The sequence below is a fragment of the Schistocerca gregaria genome, chromosome 3, assembly GCF_023897955.1.
Source record: "Schistocerca gregaria isolate iqSchGreg1 chromosome 3, iqSchGreg1.2, whole genome shotgun sequence".
In the NCBI taxonomy this organism is placed as follows: Eukaryota; Metazoa; Arthropoda; class Insecta; order Orthoptera; family Acrididae; genus Schistocerca; species Schistocerca gregaria.
In genome coordinates, this window is record NC_064922.1 from 567,337,152 (window position 1) to 567,361,882 (window position 24,731).

The following is a 24,731-nucleotide window of genomic DNA, read 5'->3' on the forward strand; positions in this document are numbered from 1 at the left end:
AACTGGTTACGTTTAAACATTTCCTCCCCGCTCTGTTCAACAAAAGAATTACCTCCTTTATTTCGTCACTGGAAACTATTACTGCAAGTGCTTACTTTCGGCTTGCAAGGTAGTCTATTTTTGTTCTGGACTTCCATTGGCGCAGCAATCATAGTTCGGGCTACAATTAACAGAATCGTCTGAGTTATTTCCGTTTTTTCTAATATTCGTATTTCCACAATATCTATCGAAATATCGACAACATTCGAGAGTATGTTCAAGAAATTAACTAATAAATAACCAATATTTAGATCTTCAGGAGAAGCAGCAGATTTCGATTGCACACAAAGGTTTTCCTATTTCATCTTTGCAAGATTGGAAACATTAATTGGATTCCACGTTACTGCGAAGATCTGGAACCTCCTCAAAGACTGATGCTATTAGCGACCACTGCTAATTATTATGAATATTTAAATGAGTTATGATTTCTAGAGAATAGTAACTGTGTACAATTGTGCCAAACTATGAACAAAAACTGAAATTCGGTTTACAAATTACAATTGCGTTCACCGAGTGTGATGGTGCACTGGTTAACACACTGGACTCGCATTTGAGAGGACGATGATTCAAACCTGCGTCAGGCCATCCTGATTTAGGTTTTCCGTGATTTCCCTAAATCGCTTCAGGCGAATGCCGGTATGGTTCCTTTGAAAGGGCACTGTCAATTCCTTCTCCATCCTTCCCTAATCCTAGGGACCGATGGACCCGCTGTTTGGTCCCCTCCCCAAATCAACCAACCAACTAACGCTCCATCAATCAAATGTACGAGTTTGCCCACCGTGTTGCGCATGCGCTGTAAAACGAGGGTATACATTTCTCTAACTTGTAACAAATACTTGCAATGTCTCTTAGCTCCCAACATTTTGACAGTGTGTTTCTATTGGTGTATTCACCCTGTATATAAAATTTTAGGGCACGTTTCGACATGCCAGATAGGACCGTTTCCTTGTGAGTCATATGCGACTGATAAGACTAAAGGCATGACTATAGTATACACACGATTGACAACCAACACTCCAGTTTTGAACGAACCAGATAGAAACCAACAGTCCAGTTTTGAACGAATCTTAAAGAAAAGGACGATTCATTTGACGTCTGATCCTTCGAAATGCGTTTTCCTATATAAAATCCAAATCTTGACTTACATCTAATATATAAATATTAATACTCGTTTGTTTCTTTATTCGTCTTTCGTGCGCTCCGATACCATTCATTCGATAAGAAACTCTGATGAGTTGTAGTGCACATGCCTGCGGAAGTTTATGTAGGGGTAAGAACCACCTAGCCCCTGTACATATGAGGGTGAATAGATGTCATAGAAAATTAACTCAGAAACGTCTGGAACAAACGCAAAAAAGTATATAATCCTATTGTTTGTAAAATTATCTGTATAAAAATATTTTTGGGGACAATATACCGTAAGCAAGCTCAGAGGTGAGGTGGTAGTGAGAAGAGATGCTGATGGATACTGGTTTCAAATCCGCTAGACTTAGTGGTAAAATTCAAGATACCTCTAGCAGCCTGAAGCGTTTGGAATGGAAAGGTGTGACATAAAAGCGTAACTCAGAAACGACGGGAACAAAATTTGGTATACACATGTGGGAGTTAGATACCCCTCCTACTGCAAGGGATGCAGTTGACTATGAGATGGAGTGACATGCAGAAACGTCCGGAAACGGTCTTTCCTTTAACAAGCATGGTTAGAAGGAAATCCGCAACTGAGCTTATGCTCAGTCTCTAATGACATCCATGTCGACAGGGTGTTAAGCCCAGTCTTCCTTCCTTTTTTCCTTCAATATGGGCGTGTAACTGGCTAACTTCAATGCTAATTAACTCACATATGGAGCAACATATCGAATTTTTTTCTTGACGATTATCCCTCTGCACAAACTACCCTGCAACGCCCTTACAACCTTTTCAAGCTGTTCCTGACCATCCTGTATATAAGTGTGAAATGTATGTGACGTATGAATGCGCAAGCGAAGCCACGGATAAATAGCTAGTCATCAATGCATGCAATCTTGAAATTTACGCTATATGTAGAAGAATGTTTATAGATCATTAGTGTCCTCCCATTAACCCAACGTGAATTTACGTGACATCTCAATACAGAAACAGAAGTGAATGAATGTTATACCTTTCGACGACCTAAAACCGAAATGTGGATTGGAGAGCGATATCAATCGCGAAATTCATTGTAATTGCCTCTTTCTAAAACTGTTCCAGGTCATAACTTTTTATAACTGTTTAGTATTAGCTTTAACTTGTGGACACGGTATTAAAATGTCTCTCAAGAAATAGAACCTTACACAAAATCAAACAAATCGAGACAGCGTACTTGTAGAAGGAACCTTAACGCACTACGTAGAAAGTAGGCAAGGCACCCTTTATCAATGAACTAGTATTCGACTTGGGAGACTTCCATACAAACTGAGAAAATAGGTTCTGGATTACTTACGTTCACAAGAAATTCACCATCGTCCGCAGAGATAGTATCGTTGCCGAAGTAGAATTCCCTCAGCTTGAGAGCTGCTTCCTGTTGCTGCTCTACAGTCGAAAGATGCAAACAGGGTGCCACCGACTCGACGAATTGGCTGTTGAGTATCTCGATTTTGTCTGTGCTGTTTAGTATTTGGAAACCTGTCGGACAACGATAGATAAGTGTTACCAGTAAGACAACGGTACAGATTTAACTATACTAAAATTCTCCTTATGCATCCAAGTTGCTGAGAAGAACAATATATAGGAGAATGGAAAGGACAATTGAGGATGTTTTAGATGACGATCAGTTTGGCTTTAGGAAAGGTAAAGGCACGAGAGATGCAATTCTGACGTTGCTGTTGTCAATGGAAGAAAGAATAAAGAAAAATGAAGAACGTTCATAGGATTTTTCGACCTGGAAAAAGCGTTCCTTAATAGGCAAAGGAGACAGATGTTTAAAATTCTGAGAAAAATAGAGGAACGTCGTAACGAAAGAAGGGTGATACACAATAAGTACAAGTGCCAAGAGGGAAAAATAAGAGTGGAAGACAAAGAACGAAACGCTCGAATTGAGAAGCGGGTAAGACAGGGATGTAGTCTGGCCTGGGCAGCAGTCGAACATTTCCTGTATCCAGAAAGGCCCGTACAGGACCTGCAACATGCGGTCGTGCATTATCCTGCTGAAATGTAGGGTTGCACAGGGATCGAATGAAGGGTAGAGCCACGGGTTGTAACACATCTGAACTGTAACGTCCACTGTTCAAAGTGCTGTCAATGCGAACAAGAGGTGACCGAGACGTGTAACCAATGGCGCTCCATACCATCAAGCCGGGTGATACGCCAGTATGACGATGACGAATACACGCTTCCAACGTGCGTTCACCGTGATGTCGCCAAACACGGATGCGACCATCATGATGCTGTAAACAGAATCTGGATTCATCTGAAAAAAACGATGTTTTGCCATTAGTGTGACCAGGTTCGTCGTTGAGTACACCATCGCAGGCGCTCCTGTCAGTGATGCAGCGTCAAGGGTAACCGCAGCCATGGTCTCTGAGCTGATAGTCCATGCAGCCGCAAACGTCGTCGAACTGTTCGCGCAGATGGTTGTTGTCTTGCAAACGTCCCCATCTGTTGACTCAGGGATCGATACATGGCTGCTCGATCCGTTACAGCCATGTGGATAAGATGCCTGCCATCTCGACTGCTAGTGATTCGAGGCCTTTGGGATCCAGTACGGCGTTCCATATTATCCTCCTGAACCCACCGATTCCATATTCTGCTAACAGTCATTGGATCTCGACCAACGCGAGCAGCAATATGGCGATACGATAAACCGCAATCGCGATAGGCTACCAAAAAAAAAAAAAAAAATGGTTCAAATGACTCTGAGCACTATGGGACTCAACATCTGTGGTCATAAGTCCCATAGAACTTAGAACTACTTAAACCTAACTAACCTAAGGACATCACACACATCCATGCCCGAGGCAGGATTCGAACCTGCGACCGTAGCGGTAGCGCGGTTCCGGACTGAGCGCCTAGAACCGCTAGGCCACCGCGGCCGGCGATAGGCTACAGTTCGACCTTAATCAAAGTGGGAAACGTGATGGTACGCATTTCTCCTCCTTACACGAGGCATCACAACAACGTTTCGCCAGGCAACACCGGTCAACTGCTGTTTGTGTATGAGAAATCGGTAGAAACTTCCCTCAAATTAGCATGCTGTAGGTGTCGCCACCAGCGTCAACCTGGTGTGAATGCTCTGAAAAGCTAATCATTTGCATATCACAACATCTTCTTCTTGTCGGCTAAATTTCGCGTCTGTAGCACGTCATCTTCGTGGTGTAGCAATTTTAATGGCCATGGTGTATTAGAGACATCTCCTAAAAATTGTGGAAACAATTTGGTCAAATCAGAAAACCTTAGACCTCTCACCACGTCCGTTGGATCTTTAGTTAAAATAGAGGGCAGATCTGTGAGCAAATTTGCCGTTGCCCGCTGATCGTAAAGTATAACAATGTCAAATAAAATGTGGGGCATCGTGACGTGTAGCCACAAGCACCCCACCTAGGAGGGTCCTCTCATCGGAACAAGAAGCCATGCCTCGTTGGGATGTGGCCTACGAGAAGACAAGTAAGGAGAACGTCGTGCCACCTACGTGGCTGGAAGCGGGTACACAAAGGTAGCATTGTGGGCTTTACTGGACGGAGCTTGTCTGTCATTTCCAGCCACTCATCTTCCCATCGACGCATGATGACCCTGTACCTCAACAGCGAGACGAGAGCATGTAGGGGGATGGCACACTGAAGTAACCGAGAAACAGGAGACGCCCCCTTCACTGATACTGCTTTCGTTGGCACGTGCTTCCTTCCGAGGCACATGTAGCCGGAGGAGAGGTCCTCAATGTACCGGTCTACTTTTTCAGGTGGATACAAGCGTTGCAGAGTCTGAAGAGCATTTAGGAAGTCGGAACAGACGAGGAATATAGCAGGAATGGAACATCTGACCTGCTCCAGCGCCCTCTAGATAGCGGATAGCTCGGCATGGAATGCAGTGAACTCCAGAGCAATCGTATCTTGAGTGTACCATACATAAGGAACTGGTTGAATTGCCTGAGGAGCTCATCACATAATTTGGCACATACGCGGACTTTTCCATGACGTGATCAGTAGCTTTGTGAACGGATAAGAGCATTGTGGCACGTATGGTAAATACGATAGTGATCTTGTTTCGACGTGCCTTAAAGCGCTTCCGCAATGATTGTGTAGTGACTTATTTCCATCTGACAATCTGTCCCCCCATGAACCATGGACCTTGCCGTTGGTGGAGAGGCTTGCGTGCCTCAGCGATACAGATAGCCGTACCGTAGGTGCAACCACAACGGAGGGGTATCTGTTGAGAGGCCAGACAAACGTATGGTTCCTGAAGAGGGGCAGCAGCTTTTTCAGTAGTTGCAGGGGCAACGGTCTGGATGATTGACTGATCTGGCCTTCTAACAATAACCAAAACGGCCTTGCTGTGCTGGGACTGCGAACGGCTGAAAGCAAGGGGAAACTACGGCCGTAATTTTTCCCGAGGGCATGCAGCTTTACTGTATGATTAAATGATGATGGCGTCCTCTTGGGTAAAATATTCCGGAGGTAAAATAGTCCCCCATTCGGATCTCCGGGTGGGAACTACGCAAGAGGATGTCGTTATCAGGAGAAAGAAAACTGGCGTTCTACGGATCGGAGCGTGGAATGTCAGATCCCTTAATCGGGCAGGTAGGTTAGAAAATTTAAAAAGGGAAATGGATGGGTTAAAGTTAGATATAGTGGGAATTAGTGAAGTTCGGTGGCAGGAGGTACAAGATTTCTGATCAGGTGACTACAGGGTTATAAACAAAAAAACAAATAGGGGTAACGCAGGAGTAGGTTTAATAATGAATAGGAAAATAGGAACGCGGATAAGCTACTACAAACAGCATAGTGAACGCATTATTGTGGCCAAGATATATACGAAGCCCACACCTACTACAGTAGTACAAGTTTATATGCCAACTAGCTCTGCAGATGACGAAGAAATTGAAGAAATGTATGATGAATAAAGGAAATTATTCAGATAGTGAAGGGAGATGAAAATTTAATAGTCATGGGTGACTGGAATTCGAGTGTAGGAAAAGGGAGAGAAGGAAACGTAGTAGGTGGATATGGATTGGGGCTAAGAAATGAAAGAGGAAGCCGCCTGTTACAATTTTGCGCAGAACATGACTTAATCATAGCTAACACTTGGTTTAAGAATCATGAAAGAAGGTTGTATACATGGAAGAACCCTGGAGATACTAAAAGGTATCAGATAGATTATATAATGGTAAGACAGAGATTTAGGAACCAGGTTTTAAATTGTAAGACATTTCCAGGGGCAGATGTGGACTCTGACCACAATCTATTGGTTATGAACCGCAGATTAAAACTGAAGAAACTGCAAAAAGGTGGGAATTTAAGGAGATGGGACCTGGATAAACTGAAAGAACCAGAGATTGTACAGAGTTTCAGGGATACCATAAGGAAATAATTGACAGGAGTGGGGGAAAGAAATACAGTAGAAAAAGAATGGGTAGCTTTGAGGGATGAAGTAGTGAAGGCAGCAGAGGATCAAGTAGGTAAAAAGACGAGGGCTAGTAGAAATCCTTGGGTAACAGAAGAAATATTGAATTTAATTGATGAAAGGAGAAAATATAAAAATGCAATAAATTGTAGGGATGTAGATGCGTATATCACTAGGGGTAAGATAGATACTGCCTACAGGAAAATTATAGAGACCTTTGGAGAAAAGAGAACCACTTGTATGAGTATCAAGAGCTCAGATGGAAACCCAGTTCCAAGCAAAGAAGGGAAAGCAGAAAAGTGGGAGGAGTATATAGAGGGCCTATGCAAGGGCGATGTACTCGAGGACAATATTATAGAAATGGAAGAGGATGTAGATGAAGATGAAATGGGAGATACGATACTGGATGAAGAGTTTGACAGATCACTGAAAGACATGAGTCGAAACAAGGCCCCGGGAGTAGACAACATTCCATTAGAACTACTGACGGCCTTGGGAGAGACATTCCTGACAAAACTCTGCCATCTGGTGACAAGATGTATGAGACAGGCGAAATACCCTCAGACTTCAACAAGAATATAATAATTCCAATCCCAAAGAAAGCACGTGTTGACAGATGTGAAAATTACCGAACAATCAGTTTAATAAGCCACAGCTGCAAAATACTAACACGAATTCCTTACAGACGAGTGGAAAAACTGGTAGAAGCCGACCTCGGGGAAGATCAGTTTGGATTCCGTAGACATATTGGAACACGTGAGACAATACTGACCCTAAGACGTATCTTAGGAAACTGATTAAGGAAAGGCAAACCTTCGTTTCTAGCATTTGTACTTAGAGAAAGTTTTTGACAATGTTGACTTGAATACTCTCTTTCAAATTCTGAAGGTGGCACGGGTAAAATACAGGGAGCGAAAGGCTATTTACAATTTGTACAGAAAGCAGATGGCAGTTATAAGAGTCAAGGGACATGAAAGGAAAGCAGTGGTTGGGAAGGGAGTCAGACAGGATTGTAGCCTCTCCCCGATGTTATTCAATCTGTATATTAACCAAGCAGTGAAGGAAACGAAAAAAAAAAGTTCGTAGTAGGTATTAAAATCCATGGAAAAGAAATAAAAACTTTGAGGTCCGCCGATGACATTGTAATTTTGTCAGAGACAGCAAAGGACTTGGAAGAGCAGTTGAACGGAATGGACAGTGTCTTGAGAGGAGTATATAAGATGAACATCAACAAAAGCAAAACGAGGAATGGAATGTAGTCGAATTAAATCGCGTGATGCTGAGGGAATTACATTAGGAAATGAGATACTGAAAGTAGTAAATGAGTTTTGCTCTTTGGGGAGCAAAATAACGGATGATGGTCGAAGTAGAGAGGATATAAAATGTAGACTGGCAATGGGAAGGAAAGCGTTTCTGAAGAAGAGAAATTTGTTAACATCGAGTATAGATTTAAGTGTCAGGAAGTCATTTCTGAAAGTTTTTGTATGGAGTGTAGCCATGTATGGAAGTGAAACATAGACGATAAATAGTTTGGACAAGAAGAGAATAGAACCTTTAGAAATGTGGTGCTACAGAAGAATGCTGAAGATTAGATGGGTAGATCACATAACTATTGAGGAGGTATTGAACAGAATTGGGGAGGAGTTTGTGGTACAACTTGACTAGAAGAAGGGATCGGTTGGTAGGACATGTTGTGAGATATAAGGACCGACCAATTTAGTATTGGAGGGCAGCGTGGAGGGTGAAAAATCGTAGAGGTAGACGAAGAGATGAATACAGTTAGCAGATTCATAAGGATGTAGGTTGCAGTAGGTTCTAGGTGATGAAGAAGCTTGCACAGGATAGAGTAACATGAAGAGCTGCATCAAACCAGTCCCAGAACTGAAGACCACAACAACAACATCTTGATATGCGTTCATCTAAGTCACAATCCACTTCCCTTGTCTAGGTTTGCCAAGGCATTAGCTTAGTGTAATAAATCGTTTTTAATACATTCGTGTAATAAACTAAGTTAATTGATATACCACTGTAATTCTGAAATAGAATAAACTATTTTGTCATTGCTTTGGTGGGTAGTGATTTAATTATTTCAATACAGAGCTACGTTAATATATTCCATCAAACATTCAATATAAAAGCAGATCCCACTTCGAATCACAGACTGACACAGTGGGGGCTCAGTCATCTCATCAGGTATCTAGAACTTCCAATAAAATAAGGCAGAGGTTATGGTATCGCAGTTACAACTGTGAAAGCATCTGTATAACTCCGTGAAAGTTACAACATTTCACACTAAAAATAAAGAATTTGAGCATGTTTTAAAACACAGAAAAATTTCACACTGGGTGAAGGTGCAGTTAGTCTGATACAGGCAGTGAATATGAGGCATGTCCTGCTGAACGGCGACTGTTCATCGACGCATCGAAGAGAAATCTTCGAACACAAGTTTAATACCAGTACTTTTACATAACGGAAACGAGCTTCCTTCTATTCCTGTGAAGTAACACGAACAAATGTGAGAAACATAATGATAGGAGTAGACTACATACGATACAGTGTGGTCCACTAGGTCAGAATCATTTTGTGTAACTGTAGCTTCAATTTAACTACGATAAAGAGAAGCTATGGCACCTGGGAGATTGTTGTCATATTCATCGATAGGATTGTACTAAGTGACATATCTTTCGTTCTCTTGGAGGAATCTAACAGAACCCGAGTCATACATTTCAAACTTGCTGGCTCTTATGTATTTCTGCAATCTCAAACACAAGACAGATAAACTACCTTTAACTGTAGCACACTCGCTACCAATGTAAAACTCTATTGCACAATGTGGCTAAAAAGCTATCGAGTTATCAACTACTTCAGAAAATTCGGTCAAGAAAAATTAACTTTAACTGGTAAATATCCTCAGCAAATTTAAATAAGAAAAATGACCATAGAATTTATTAACAGTGCTTAAGCTCAAGGGCAGCTTTCAACTTCGTATTCTTACGCCTTTTACGACGGCAAGCTTTTGCCGTAATCGTGAAATTCTGAACATAACTACGTCTACATTATTTTACTGATCTAAAACTGTTACATCAGTCAGTTTCTTTTAAAAAATGAGGATTAATGATCAACTTAAATCTATTAACATTCATTGCATTACATGTCTTCATTAAGGTACGCTGCTTGATGTCGTTTCCCAGGTGTTGTGGCTTCTCCCGATATTAGAATACTGTTGGTATGAGATTTTTCTCACACAAGTCTTTTTCTATAAACTTTGAAAAATTCTGGACATAAATTTGGGTTCTTTCATGAAGTCTATTGTTACTGCATTTACTGCTGCGGCTTTGCGAAATCGTAGGTCATCTAAAGTTGTTGATCCATCGTTGTGGCTGTAAAGTAAACAAAAAACGCTTAGCACGTATCTGTTTGAATTGCAGCTGTTGAAACAGATTGCGCAAGACGGCTTTTCTTTGTTTGTTTTCGGCACCTTGTACGGTCGCACACTGTCTAATGAGCACGCTAACTGTACCAGAGCGAACACCAAAGAAAATAACATGGACCGGCCGTTTACACCTGGCACCGACGGAAATTTTTAGTTTCGCCCCAAGTTTCTATCTTCATTCGGTGTAGAAGGTGTAGTCTTGCGGAATCGACTAAAGCTTCCCAAACTGTTCTTTATTTAGTAAGCAGACAATCACTAAGTCAGCTTCGTTCTCCTGAGTCAGATCCCGTATACGTTTTTCGGCTGAGTCCAAGAATACGTATGTAGTAAACTAGCCATTCATTGCATCCATTGCCACAGGGTTCACTGGGATTAAATACCTAACAGCGTGAAGTTCGAAAAGCAATAGCTCGTTGATTCAAGATGGCCTATAGTTCCTTGGCAACACGACCAGACTTGTTGGTTTTCTTTCAGACACTGTATGGGCAGCGACCGTTCTAGCCGCACAATTAATTCTACAGCAACATATATGCATTAGATCCGCAACATGTAAAACCAATCCATTGTTCAATAATTCAGATAGGGGAGGTGGGTGAATGGCCGTCGTTTAAGCTGCTAGATACTAGTAGAGAAACCGATTCAATAACCTGTGCAGTTGTCTCACACTGAAGTAACGTAGTTTGACGTTGTAACATTGAAGTACGAACCAATCTCTCCAGAAGTAACTCCAGTCATGACGGGCACTCTATGGAAACGGCCGTCGATGAGCGTCTGGACTGAAGACTCTGTGAGGAAGGCGCCTTCGAGGTTTGGTTCGACGTGTGGTGACCATACTCCGTAGCTAAATAAAACTTTCAGCTGTAACCAAAAGTAGCCATTAACATAAAGTATTTTTTAATATCAGTATAAAAGTAAGTTTTGTTAGTTACGAGAAATACGTTTTATTTATAGGAAAGATGTTGTGGTCCGAAACATGTTTATTAACAAGGAACTTACATTGGCAGATTAACTTTCGAAAGGGACATGGGCTGTTACAACCTCACAATGAACAACTTTACTTTCATTTTGTTACGGTTTGGTGAAGATGTATTAAATGACATGAGAAAACAATAAGTCGCACGGCCTTTTTGACTCCGATATTCCAGGGATAGGGTCAGTCTGTAAGTGGGACGGTTTGTTATTCCACGTTGGCACACTTCCTTCACAAACTGTGAATATTATTTCAAGGATAACTATCTAATAAATGTCCTAGTGTATTTTCTTGGTACACTCGCCACGTTAATGCTGTGATAAAATCAGACCTTTAGAGAGTACCCACCACTCTCATTGTCAGGTAAGCAACTGAGAAGTAAGGGAACCATATAGGTGTAGCTGTACTGCCACGTCAATGTGGTTCACTTAGTTGTTCGACAGTTGTTTAAGTGATAATGACAATGTCGGCAAGAAGTGCACCCAGAACATTTAACAAAGGAAATCGGTCGCGAAAGACTTCGTAGCTAAATTATCTAACAAGTTTTGCTGATTAACCAACTATGTAATATGGCGTTGGTCACTAGATGTCACTGGAAGCAGATACGGTAGTATAGAAAGAGGGGGGAAGTATTGTAAAGACATAGCAGTTACAGCGGAGTAGGTCGGTCAGAAGATCTCAGTGACTTCGAACGTGGACTACCCATTGGATGTTACCTTAGTAACAAATCCATCAGGCACATCTGAAATATTCTAAAGCTGTCGAAGATGACTTGAGGTGATGTAACTGTAAAGTGGAAACGCAAAGGGACAACCACAGCTAAACCAAGGTAGGGGACACCTCATTTGAATAGGGACCGTCGAGCATTGAGGAGTGTGGTTGTAAAACGGTATGAAATCAGCGGAAGGAATCACTCTTGAGTTCTAAAGTGCAACCAGTAGCCCAGCTGGGAAGTTAAAAAGAATGGGGTGCACAGGTGGAGCAGTTCCACATAACCCAACATTTCTGTTGTCAATACTAAGTGACGTTCTAGGCGGTGTAGAGAGCGAGGCCAGTGGACAGTGGATGAGTTTAAACGAGTGATATGGATTATGTATCACGCTATACCCTGTTGTAGTCCGATGGCTAGGGATTGTCGAATATCTGGAGAACGTTACCTGTCATCGTGTGTAGTGTTAACAGCGAAGTCCAGAAGTGGTGTTACAGTTCTGGGATGTTTTCCGTGGTTATGGTGTGGCTGAGCGGTTGAGATACCGCTAAATTTGGAAGGGTATGAACGTATTTTGTAGCGTTACGTACTGTGAGCAGTAGAGGTACAGTTATGAGATGATGATTATATTAGCATGACAATGTACCGTCTCACAAAGCAGTGTCTGTGACGCAGTGGTTTGTGGACAGTACATTACCGAAGCAGATAAGTCGTCCCAGATTCCAGACGTGAATCCACTGGCACATCTTTGCGTTGAGTTAGAACCTCGACTTCGCTCTCGACCCCTGTGTCGAACATAAATAGTTCCTCTGGTTTCGTCTCCATAGGAAAAATGGGGTGCCACCCGTCCACAGACAGACATCTCATTGAAGTTGTCCCTATTAGAATTCAAGCAATCTTAAAGGCGAATGTTGGACACACCCCATATTGGCTCAACTGGCTCTGAGCACTATGCGACTTAACTGCTGAGGTCATCAGTCGCCTAGAACTTAGAACTAATTAAACCTAACCACCCTAAGGACATCACATACATCCTGGCACGAGGCAGGATTCAAACCTGCGACCGTAGCGGTCGCTCGGTTCCAGACTGTAGCGCCTAGAACCGCACGGCCACTCCGGCCAGCCACACCCCATATTAATGTCCACTAATGAGTGTCTGGATACTTTTGATCACAATATTTGTGTAGTGGATCTTTGTGCTGTTGTTGTTACCTTAGCTACCCAATCCCGTGTATGGACCACTATATATAATCTGAAGTGTCCTCACTTCGGCCGGCCGGGGTGGCCGAGCGGTTCTAGGCGCTTCACTCCGGAACCGTGCTGCTGCTACGGTCGCAGGTTTGAATCCTGCCTCGGGCATGGATGTGTGTAATGTCCTTAGGTTAGGTTTAAGTAGTTATAAGTTCTAGGGGACCGATGACCTCAGAAATTAAGTCGCATACTGCTCAGAACCATTTGTCCTGACTTCGACGCGGCACCGCGGAAGTGTTTAGGTTTCGAAAAACAGTATATCAGCTGGTAAAGAAATTTATTTGTCACCTGTACTCCATTTATAAGTGAAATAACGATGATTATAACATTTTTACCATTAGCATTCGAATCTGTTATCTTGAATCGAATGACCTCGTTGTCGGCGGGACGTTAAACACTAACCACCGCCACCACCGTCTTGAATCGAGTGCCAGTGTAGCACATGTGTGCAAAGATTATGTTAGCTACGAATGTGGATTAGGATATCACATTTTTGTTTTAGCCGATATGATTTTGATATAATTGCGTGATGCACTGAAAGAATGTGTAGATGGAGCCACGCATCGACAAGAAGTTTTCTTGCCATAGCAGTAATAATAGTCGTAATTATAATAGTAGTAATTTTATTGACTTGACCTTGGATCACTGATGCTGAACATGTCATGCTATTACAGAATGAGCAGAAAGAAAAACGTAATTCATACGTACAGGTGTTTAGATTCTCACACTTCAGTTTGACAAGTATGGGACAGGTAGCTGGCCGTGGCATTATGTTAGGAACTGTTTTGAAATCTGTCAGAGTTCATTTAAAGAAACTCTGGAAAACCAAAATGAGGATGGTAGGATGAAGATTGGATCTCCATCCTCCCTAATAAAAGGCCAGTTTGTTTAAAATAGCATATTTATTTACTGTCTGCCTGAGAAACGTGTGTATAACGGGGGACACACATGGCATCAGCGCATTTGATGACAGGAAAATGTTGGGTTGGCACCGTTTGGGACATGATATCTAAGAGACTGTGCAAACGTGAGGATCTACACATGCTGCTGTGACGAGAGGCTATCGTCGGGAACAATGTGCTGCTGACACATGTCGCCATTGACAAGTGTGGGTTTCAACAGTAGATAAGCAGGCTACAGTGAAACATATTACCATTCCATTCAATACTGAACAACAACAATCCACCGAGTAGCCGTACAATCCTCTTTCTACGATGCGGAAGCTGTTGTCATACAAGTGTATAATATTTCAGTATAATACATGTATCAGTTTTTTAACAATCTCCTCCCGGATTATAGGTATATAATTAAAACAAAGGGCATACAGAAAACTACGCCAGTCGACGAACTGCAGGCTTCACCCTTGAAACCTTTAATAGAGAATGTTTAAAGTCTGCTCATCGCATTGGTTCTGTTAAGTATTACCGATCTCAATACAGAATTTCAACTACATGTTGTGTCACTTTACATTGAGAAAAATTATCTTTCCTCCAGCTTTAACACAGTAGTTACGTATAATATGTGCGTCGTCTTTGTTAAGATCGTCTACCCTTCGCCTGCCATCCCCTCTCTTTTTAGTACAGTATTCTCCCAGTTCCATTATGTACAACTGTCAGTCACTCTCCTTTTTAGTTGAGCGCTTCTATGTGTGATACCAAATAGTCCTTTAAACCTACAGCCTTATACAGCATGTTCATCTCAAGTTTGAGCATCGTGATTATAAAATGTAATTCACTTATGATAAATGATCAGTACTGAAACACAGCAATGGAACCGGATTTATAATACAGATTTACACGTACTTTACAGGCAAATAATGAAAACTATAGACAAACAAAGCATAGTTTACAACCTTAGTTCAGTCCTGATTGTCTGGAAGGTATAGTGCTGTACAGGTCAACCTTTTTGTATTCTTATTGGCCCAGTAGACAAACTGCAGAATGATATATATATATATATATATATATATATATATATATATATATATATATATATATATATATATATATATATAATGCGTAAAAGGAGCTAACCCAGTTGGGTTAGATCCAAATTTTTGACAGCATTGTTCCTGGCAGTAGATCCACTACAACGTCCATTCGTCCCGTTCCAGTTTGTTGCAAGAGTGTATTTGCTTGTTTAAATAATGAACTGCAGTAACCGTCAAACTTTAAACCCTAGGACGCCAACGGGCACTCTCTGGCTGTTAGATGGCGTGTGCTGATTTGGAGAGCGGACATAGGAAGCCTGATATAGTTCACACTCATATAGCAACTGAAATAAAAGTCTTATTATGAAGAGATACGTTTCGATTATTTTAAACCATCTTCGGTGGTCAGATTTTGTTGTTGTTTATTTGAGTCTTCTTTGTCTTCCACGTGTATTAGTTGAGTATTTGCACACAGCACTTTCACTGCACTTTTAACACATGTACATTTCTTTGTGAGGAAGTAACACTGCCCTCTCGCCACTTTGTGTAGTTTGTTTTGTTTGTTTTGCTACAAAACAAAACACAAGGTGAAAGTGCTATGTGCACATGCTCAGCTGATACACATGGAAGACGAAACAAACAACAAAAATACTTGACCACTTAATATGCTTTAAAATAAAGCGAAACGCCTCTGGCAATAATAAGACTTTTATTGTAGTTGCTGAAGACGTCAGTTAACCTATGTTACTTGTATATGTGGAACTGCGGAATTGTTTGAAGATGAACAAATTAAGTTAAAAGAAGTAATTTTTATTTCAATGGAACATCACCACCTTCTATGATTAATGTGGTAGTAAGTAATTGCAACCACGCCAGGTACACTTTGGCAGTAGTTGAATGTTTTATGTAATTATGGCTGAAGTAAGTCTTCAACCCGTAGGCCGACAGCCAACCACTAGGATCACGGTCATCTCACCTACATTTACTAGATGAGAACTTACAAGTGGCATACCGTGACACGATGCAGTTTTCGGATTTAGTAATCTCGGAAAGGAACTGTACTGAACCATGCAAGGCAAGAACGTGGTACCTACCAAGTGCGGGAAATACAACGGGTTCAGATGCGAAACAGCGTACAGAATCAACGAGCAGGAAACAAAACGAATTCAGTTGTATGACACACCACAACACCTCGATGATGCCCACGTGGGATTAGCCGAACGGTCAGGGGCGCTGCAGTTATGCACTGTGTGGCTGGTCGCGGCGGAAGTTCGAGTCCTCTCTCGGGCATGAGTGTGTGTGTTTGTGCTTAAGACAATTTAGGTTAAGTAGTGTGTAAGCTTAGGGACTGATGACCTCAGCAGCTAAGTCCCATAAGATTTCACACACATGTTTGGTTCAAATGGTTCAAATGGCTCTGAGCTCTATGGGACTCAACTGCTGTGGTCATTAGTCCCCTAGAACTTAGAACGACTTAAACCTAACTAACCTAAGGACATCACACACATCCATTCCCGAGGCAGGATTCGAATCTGCGACCGTAGCAACACACGTGTTTCACACACACACCTCGACGATGGAGTGCAGCGAGCTACGTTGTCAAGCTGAAACGAGTGTAAGAGTTGCAAAAAGACTGATTGATCTAGAGGGTTGCATGCGAAATACTTGCTTTAGGTATGGCTGAGTAAAAGCGTATTTTTCGCGTATGTTTTGGCTAAACTAATGCGTTATTTCACAAAGTGAGAATCAGTGTAACGACGCTAAAGTAATGAAAATCATGGAGGAACACGCCGAAAAGGTTAGCGAACAGAATTTTCAGTTATACAAACTGGGAACACAAATAAAAAAGGCAGACACAGATTCAGAAGTCGCAGAAACGTGAGGAACTAATATAACAGCGACTTGTCTAGCGAACGTAACAGTTGATGTGGAATATAATAAGGCAGAACAGGCACTTACGCAGAAAATACTGGAGGCCAGTTGCGTTTAGAATATCTTAGCAACAATAATGGGGAAGATGGGGGAGACCTCGTTCTACTTGCAGGAAACAGAGAAAGGAGAAGAAAATCAAGCAGAAATGAGACAAGCAAAAACTGTGCAAGATGAATTCGTCACTGAGTGGAATCAGCGGATCGAAACATACGAGAAATGGAGTCCCAATCATGAACTAAGAATCCTGCAGGCTGAAGCAGCTGCGACGGGGTACGCAGAGAACTGCAGCTAGCTCAGCACACAGCTAATTATTGTAAAAGACGTGGCGGGAAACGTAGCAAAAAAGGTAACCGAAACTCGTGGTAGAACTGAGGTAGAAATCACCAGGTCAAGACGATATCGGCAAGGTCTGCTGGCACTGTGGCGACTAGCGGCAATAACTAGGATACCTTCTTGACGGCGAAAGAAGCGCCGAACCTCAATGAGCTGTGTCGGCTTAAGTCGAATCTTTGGGCCGTTCATTTTTCTGACTTACTGACATCGCGATAGGTGATGTGATTGCAGTGAGTGTCTCTGGAGCTATCGTTACCGCGGCCGTGAGGAAAACAAATCCTGCCCGCCCGACGGGACTCATTAAGGGACGAGTCCAGGACTACGATGCCGTCTGGCGGTGAGCTCTTTGAAAAACGTGGCCTGCACGCCGAAGTAGCCAGTGTGCGTCTTTGAGGAATCGTTGCAGTTACTGGTCGTCTCCGGTTGTAATTGCGGATTTGGCTGTCCGATCGCTGACAGAAATTTTAAGTGTTTGGTCTGCATAGCACTTCCCGTGTAATGATCGGTATTACGCACCTGTCTGCTCACTCGGTTCCTGCCTTGCATGGCTCTCCTAGATTTGTTGCAGTTTAATTTGATGGAACAGTTACCATACGGTTTATTCAGACTACGTTGGAGAATATTCAGTTTAACTTATGTGATTTTGGAAGTTATTGTTTTTTTTTGGGCCAAGTTGTAGCGTAAAATTGAAAGATTAATTAGTACTTAGCGATAGTTTCAAATTTTTTGCATCTCATTGATTATTTTCTAGAGTCATGTGTTTTTCTCAAAATGAAATTTTGTGATTTTAAAGGCGATTGTTAACATGTGTTTGAACTGTTTTACATTCTACTGTGCCAGATTAAGACTTTAATGTATTTCTTATTGACTAAAAGGTTCTTCTAAATACAATCAATTACAGAGGTAAGGCTTATGAATCCTTTATGACACCGATTGTGTTAACGGTCCTTTGCCGGCCCTGTATTGGTAGGGCATTACACTTAGTGTATGTTTTCTGGACTTTAATTAGCTCACTTCGCGTTGTCTGGTTCGAGTTAGCCTTGGTCTCTGAGATACATTGGCATGTGGTGCTGTAAATTTATCTTGCTTTAAACTTCCTATTATGTTAAAACGTTTAAAGGCATTTCTAGATTCTTAGGCGACTCAATAATTTTCTGGCTTCTTAGCATTAGATTCCAAACGCTCTCTTTGATGAGTAAAGTTAGAGGAGGCTTTAGTTATCTTGACCTGATTTATTTGTGCTTAGGGTAAGGTGTACCCGTGATCTAGGGGACAGCGGTATTCCCGGTTGGGGCGGAGAATTTCTCCTCTCAGGGACTGGGTGTTGTGTTGTCCTAATCATCATCATATCATCCCCATCGACGCGCAAGTCGCCGAAGTGGCGTCAAATCGAAAGACTTGCACCAGGCGAACGGTCTACCCGACGGGAGGCCCTCGTCACACGACATTTCATCAATACTTGCCGGCACGGTAGCTCAGCGTGTTCGGTCAGAGGGTTAGCAGCCCTCTGTAATAAAAAAACTGAGTTAACCAATCAAAGACGAAATTAACGGATGTCGTACGACGTCCGCCCCGAGCACATATAACGAACGACAACGAACAAAATGAGAAATAATAATAAAAAAAGGGGTAGCGTCTTTGATTCATAATCAAAACGTTTTCGGTCCCGGGTTCGATCCCCGCCACTGCCTAAATTTTGATAAATAATCAGCATTGACGGCCGAAGACTTCCGGCATAAGAAGTCAGCCTCATTCTGCCAACGGCCTTGTCAAAGAGGGCGGAGGAGCGGGTAAAGGTTCAGGGCTCTCTCTTGTCCTTGGGGTGGGAAATTGCCCCTAAAGGCGGAAGAATCAGCAATGATCAACGACATGAGGATGCAGAAAGCAATGGAAACCACTGCATTAAAGACACGTAACGTGTATCCACAGGACATGTGGCCTGTAGTTGAAGAAGTGTCATGATGATCTCTCCATTGGCAAAAGATTCCGGAATAGTCCCCCATTCGGATCTCCGGGAGGGGACTGCCAAGGGGGAGGTTACCATGAGAAAAAGATTGAATAATCAACGAAAGGATAATGTTCTACGAGTCGGGGCGTGGAATGTCAGAAGCTTGAACGTGGTAGGGAAACTAGAAAATCTGAAAAGGGAAATGCAAAGGCTCAATCTAGATATAGTAGGGGTCAGTGAAGTGAAGTGGAAGGAAGACAAGGATTTCTGGTCAGATGAGTATCGGGTAATATCAACACGAGCAGAAAATGGTATAACAGGTGTAGGATTCGTTATGAATAGGAAGATAGGGCAAAGGGTGTGTTACTGTGAACAGTTCAGTGACCGGGTTGTTCTTATCAGAATCGACAGCAGACCAACACCGACAACGATAGTTCAGGTATACATGCCGACGTCGCAAGCTGAAGATGAACAGATAGAGAAAGTGTATGAGGATATTGAAACGGTAATGCAGTATGTAAAGGGGGACGAAAATCTAATAGTCATGGGCGACTGGTATGCAGTTGTAGGGGAAGGAGTAGAAGAAAAGGTTACAGGAGAATATGGGCTTGGGACCAGGAATGAAAGAGGAGAAAGAGTAATTGAGTTCTGCAACAAGTTTCAGCTAGTAATAGCGAATACCCTGTTCAAGAATCACAAGAGGAGGAAGTATACTTGAAAAAGGCCGGGAGATACGGGAAGATTTCAATTAGATTACCTCATGGTCAGACAGAGATTCCGAAATCAGATACTGGATTGTAAGGTGTACCCAGGAGCAGATATAGACTCAGATCACAGTATAGTAGTGATGAAGAGTAGGCTGAAGTTCAAGACATTAGCCAGGAAGGATCAATATGCTAAGAAGTGGGATACGGAAGTTCTAAGGAATGACGAGATACGTTTGAAGTTCTCTAACGCTATAGATACAGCAATAAGGAATAGCGCAGTAGGCAGCACAGTTGAAGAGGAATGGACAACACTAAAAAGGGCCATCACAGAAGTTGGGAAGGAAAACATAGGTACAAAGAAGGTAGCTGCAAAGAAACCATGGCTAACAGAAGAAATACTTCAGTTGATTGATGAAAGGAGGAAGTACAAACATGTTCCGAGAAAATCAGGAATACAGAAATACAAGTCGCTGAGGAATGAAATAAATAGGAAGTGCAGGGAAGCTAAGACGGAGTGGCTGCAGGAAAAATGTGAAGACATCGAAAAAGATATGATTGTTGGAAGGACAGACTCAGCATACAGGAAAGTCAAAACAACCTTTCGTGACATTAGAAGCAACGGGGGTAACATTAAGAGTGCAACGGGAATTCCACTGTTAAATGCAGAGGAGAGAGCAGATAGGTGGAAAGAATACATTGAAAGCCTCTATGAGGGTGAAGATTTGTCTGATGTCATAGAAGAAGAAACAGGAGTCGATTTAGAAGAGATAGGGGATCCAGTATTAGAATCGGAATTTAAAAGAGCTTTGGAGGACTTACGGTCAAATAAGGCAGAAGGGATAGATAACATTCCATCAGAATTTCTAAAAATCATTAGGGGAAGTGGCAACAAAACGACTATTCACGTTGGTGTGTAGAATATATGAGTCTGGCGACATACCATCTGACTTTCGGAAAAGCATCATCCACACAATTCCGAAGACGGCAAGAGCTGACAAGTGCGAGAATTATCGCACAATCAGCTTAACAGCTCATGGATCGAAGCTGCTTACAAGAATAATATACACAAGAATGGAAAAGAAAATTGAGAATGCGCTAGGTGACGATCAGTTTGGCTTTAGGAAAAGTAAAGGCACGAGAGAGGCAATTCTGACGTTACGGCTAATAGTGGAAGCAAGGCTAAAGAAAAATCAAGACACGTTCATAGGATTTGTCAACCTGCAAAAAGCGTTCGACAATATAAAATGTTGCAAGCTGTTCGAGATTCTAAAAAAAGTAGGGATAAGCTATAGGGAGAGACGGGTCATATACAATATGTGCAACAACCAGGAGGGAATAATAATAGTGGACGATCCAGAACGAAGTGCTCGTATTAAGAAGGGCGTAATACAAGGCTGTAGCCTTTCGCTCCTACTCTTCAATCTGTACGTCGAGGAAGCAATGATGGAAATAAACGAAAGGTTCAGGAGTGGAATTAAAATACAAGGTAAAAGGATATCAAAGATACGATTCGCTGATGACATTGCTATACTGAGTGAAAGTGAAGAAGAATTAAACGATCTGCTGAACGGAATGAACAGTCTAATGAGTACACAGCATGGTTTGAGAGTAAATCGGAGAAAGACGAAGATAATGAGAAATAGTAGAAATGAGAACAGCGGGAAACTTAACATCAGGATTGATGGTCACGAAGTCAATGAAGTTAAGGAATTCTGCTACCTAGGCAGTAAAATAACCAATGACGGACGGAGGAAGGGGGACATCAAAAGCAGACTCGCTATGGCAAAAAAGGCATTTCTGGCCAAGAGAAGTCTACTAATATCAAATACTGGCCTTAACTTGAGGAAGAAATTTCTGAGGATGAACGTCTGGAGTACAGCATTGTATGGTAGAGAAACATGGACTGTGGGAAAACCGGAACAGAAGAGAATCGAAGCATTTGAGATGTTGAATATTAGGTGGACTGATAAGGTAAGGAATGAGGAGGTTCTACGCAGAATCGGAGAGGAAAGGAATATGTGGAAAACACTGATAAGGAGAAGGGACAGGATGATAGGACATCTGCTAAGACATGAGGGAATGACTTCCAAGGTACTAGAGGGAGCTGTAGAGGGCAAAAACTGTAGAGGAAGACAGAGATTGGACTACGTCAAACAAATAATTGAGGCATTCATTCTGACACCTTTTTCTGTTTGTGTTCGAGAAGTCTGGGCCCTCGCTTGGTAGTAGACGTGCTTGCAGCGACCGGGAGGCCTGCTGTTGTGGTACCGTGGTATTCGCGGTATCGGCTGGTATTTGTGACGGCATCGCACCGTGCTGCTCAAGTTTGTTTATGTCGGTTGTCTGCAGATTAAGTTGAGTTTTATCAGCCTTTCTCTTTACCACTTAAAGGTTATTGTTCAACGTCTTGGTAGGACATATTCTGAGCGATCAAGGGTCACCAGTTTAGTATTGGAGGGCAGCGCGGAGGGTAAAAATCGTAGAGGGAGACCAAGAGATGAATACACTAAACAGATTCAGAAGGATGTAGGTTGCAGTAGGTACTGGGAGATGAAGAAGCTTGCACATGATAGAGTAGCATGGAGAGCTGCAACAAACCAGTCTCAGGACTGAAGACCACAACAACAACAATACTTATTTCACTTCGATTGCTAGTGAGCCTTATTGTATAAGTCTCCTATGGCAGCGGTTTGCATACAAAACTTTACCTTATCTGAAAGTTACTTTGTGTTTAATATAACATCACTATGTGTCATGTTAATATTGTTTCAATTTTGAAGAAAATTTTTCTATTTCTGAACAAAATTTTTCTATTGTTCCACTTTTACAGATTTAGATCGTCTGTTAAGGCTATTTGTGTCTACCTATCTTAATGCCAAGATTGTCTATTGATAACATGGAGAATGTGTTTTACAGAAATCTTTCATTTAATGTAATTAAATATTAAATGTAAAGTTACAGACTAGGTCATAATCGTTTGATATTTTCTTTTTAAATTTTCAAAAAAAATTATTTTTTAAATTCCATTATGCAGCCACTAATTTTGATTATTGGTTAATCTTAAGCGGTGAATTCCAGAGCATATTTATATTGGCACGTATTGTTAATGCTCTTTGTTACAGTATTATGTTTACCAAAAATAGGTATGAATCTGTAAATACAAATGATAACAATTGTGGGACTGTCCTTCGAGTTCTTGTTTTCCTATCTCGTCCTACTTCCAACTGTTGAAACAAGTCCGTCGTAGTAGTGCCAAGTTGGCACTTTAAAGTTTTGCAGCGTTCAATGTATTTGAGTAATGAGGGAGTGTGCACATCTGTACATGTGTGTGTGTGTGTTATCGCTTGTGCTAATATGATACGTACCTCGTCCGTCAAGAGGACGGAGTTGTCAACGACCAGGTCCGTTGCGTCGCGAGAACGCAGAAATTCAACCAGCTCCTGTGAGTCATTCGTATCCAAGCCAAGTATGGAGCCCAGTCGGAAAGCGTTCCAGCGGGCCTGGTCCAAGCGATTTGGACGTCCGATGAAGTTGCCGCTCTGAATAATGATCCTTGAGAAGAGTCCTGTGCAAATTCAGATATATGTCAAACAACGTTCATGAAAATCTTAACATGAGACGTAGGAGATAACTAAAAAGTAAATGATTATTTTGGAAACTACACTGTCCGCACCTCATCATCATCATCGTCACCGTCATAATCATCATCATCACAACCGTCATTTAGGATTAGGCCTTTTGGGCTGTTGCGCGTCAGAAACGTTGACGCCACGTCTCTAAGGGACTGTTGCCCTTATAGTTCTATAGCTTTACTTATCCTGTTAATAGACATACTTCAAGCATGGTCTTTCCAAATCAATATATATGTTTCAACTGAAGTTGGAAAGGGTTCGACATTTAGTTCTTATCTGGCCCAGTAACGAGTAGCACACTCTGCAGCGCAGGAACTTCATCTCTAATGAAACGACTCCTCGTCATTGACCAGCTGTTAGAGCCCAACATTCGCTACCATACAGTAGCAAAGGTAAAGCTATTACTTCGTAAAGTTCAATTAATATTGTTTCAGTGCAATATGTTTGAATGCAAGTAGTGTGGTTAAAAATGTCTGACCAATTTTAGCTCTCCGAATTCTTACTTGGGACATTTAAAATTCCCTCTTAGTTATTTAAACTCTATTACCTGTTCAATTGTTTGTTCATCTATAATAATTTTAGCTCTAATGAGTTCCAGTCCTTGAAATTCCATCACCTTTGTCACATGTTTTTTATCTGTCAATATTCTCATTCCTTATTTAGCGTCTATTTCATTCAAATTATGCACTGTAATTTGAACCTTTTCTTCAGATTCTCCTATTATGAGTTGATCATAAGCAAGTAGCAGCATAAATTAAAATTATCACCTCTTAATGCGCCTCTTAAAATAATCAACCATTTACGAGTGATATTACCAATGCAAACATTGGAAAGGGTGTGGGCAGTTAGCGGCCTTTTGTAATTACTTAATTACCACTGGCAGATTCTGCCCTTGTCCTTACAGTAAGGACCCTCATTTTGGTATTCTTTTTATGGCTGTATTGCTGTAATCAGACGTGCGGAATTTCTAGTTGCCTTTAGCGACTCCGGTATCATTTAGACTTTAACCTTCTCAGACTCCTTTTTAGAATCGATAAAAACATAGTAAGTTGGTAACCTAATTCTCTTCTTTCTGCAGTTACTTGTGTCAAAGTGCATATACGGTACATGATCCTCCTTTCCTAAAACCGTGTTGTATCTCCAACATACGTGCTTCCGAGAAGGGTATTAATCTTTTTTTTATATAATTTCATCATACAGATTGTAACAGAAATTTAGCAAATTTATTCCTCGGTAAATGGCGGATTGTGATTTATCGCCTTTCTTATAAGTAGCGC

At 41.7% G+C, this 24,731-nt stretch overlaps 1 protein-coding gene across 1 annotated transcript in view; it reads right to left on the bottom strand.

The window, feature by feature from the left end:
* Positions 1 to 24,731, bottom strand: part of LOC126355971 (cholinesterase-like) — a 100,458-nt gene that overhangs the window by 19,656 nt on the left and 56,071 nt on the right. Inside the window, exons 5-7 of the mRNA XM_050006577.1 lie at positions 23,188 to 23,387; positions 10,750 to 10,900; positions 2,498 to 2,679 (exon numbers count right to left, since the gene is read on the bottom strand). Of these exons, the coding sequence (XP_049862534.1) occupies positions 2,498 to 2,679; positions 10,750 to 10,900; positions 23,188 to 23,387 (533 nt within the window). The remainder of the gene's footprint in view (positions 1 to 2,497; positions 2,680 to 10,749; positions 10,901 to 23,187; positions 23,388 to 24,731) is intronic.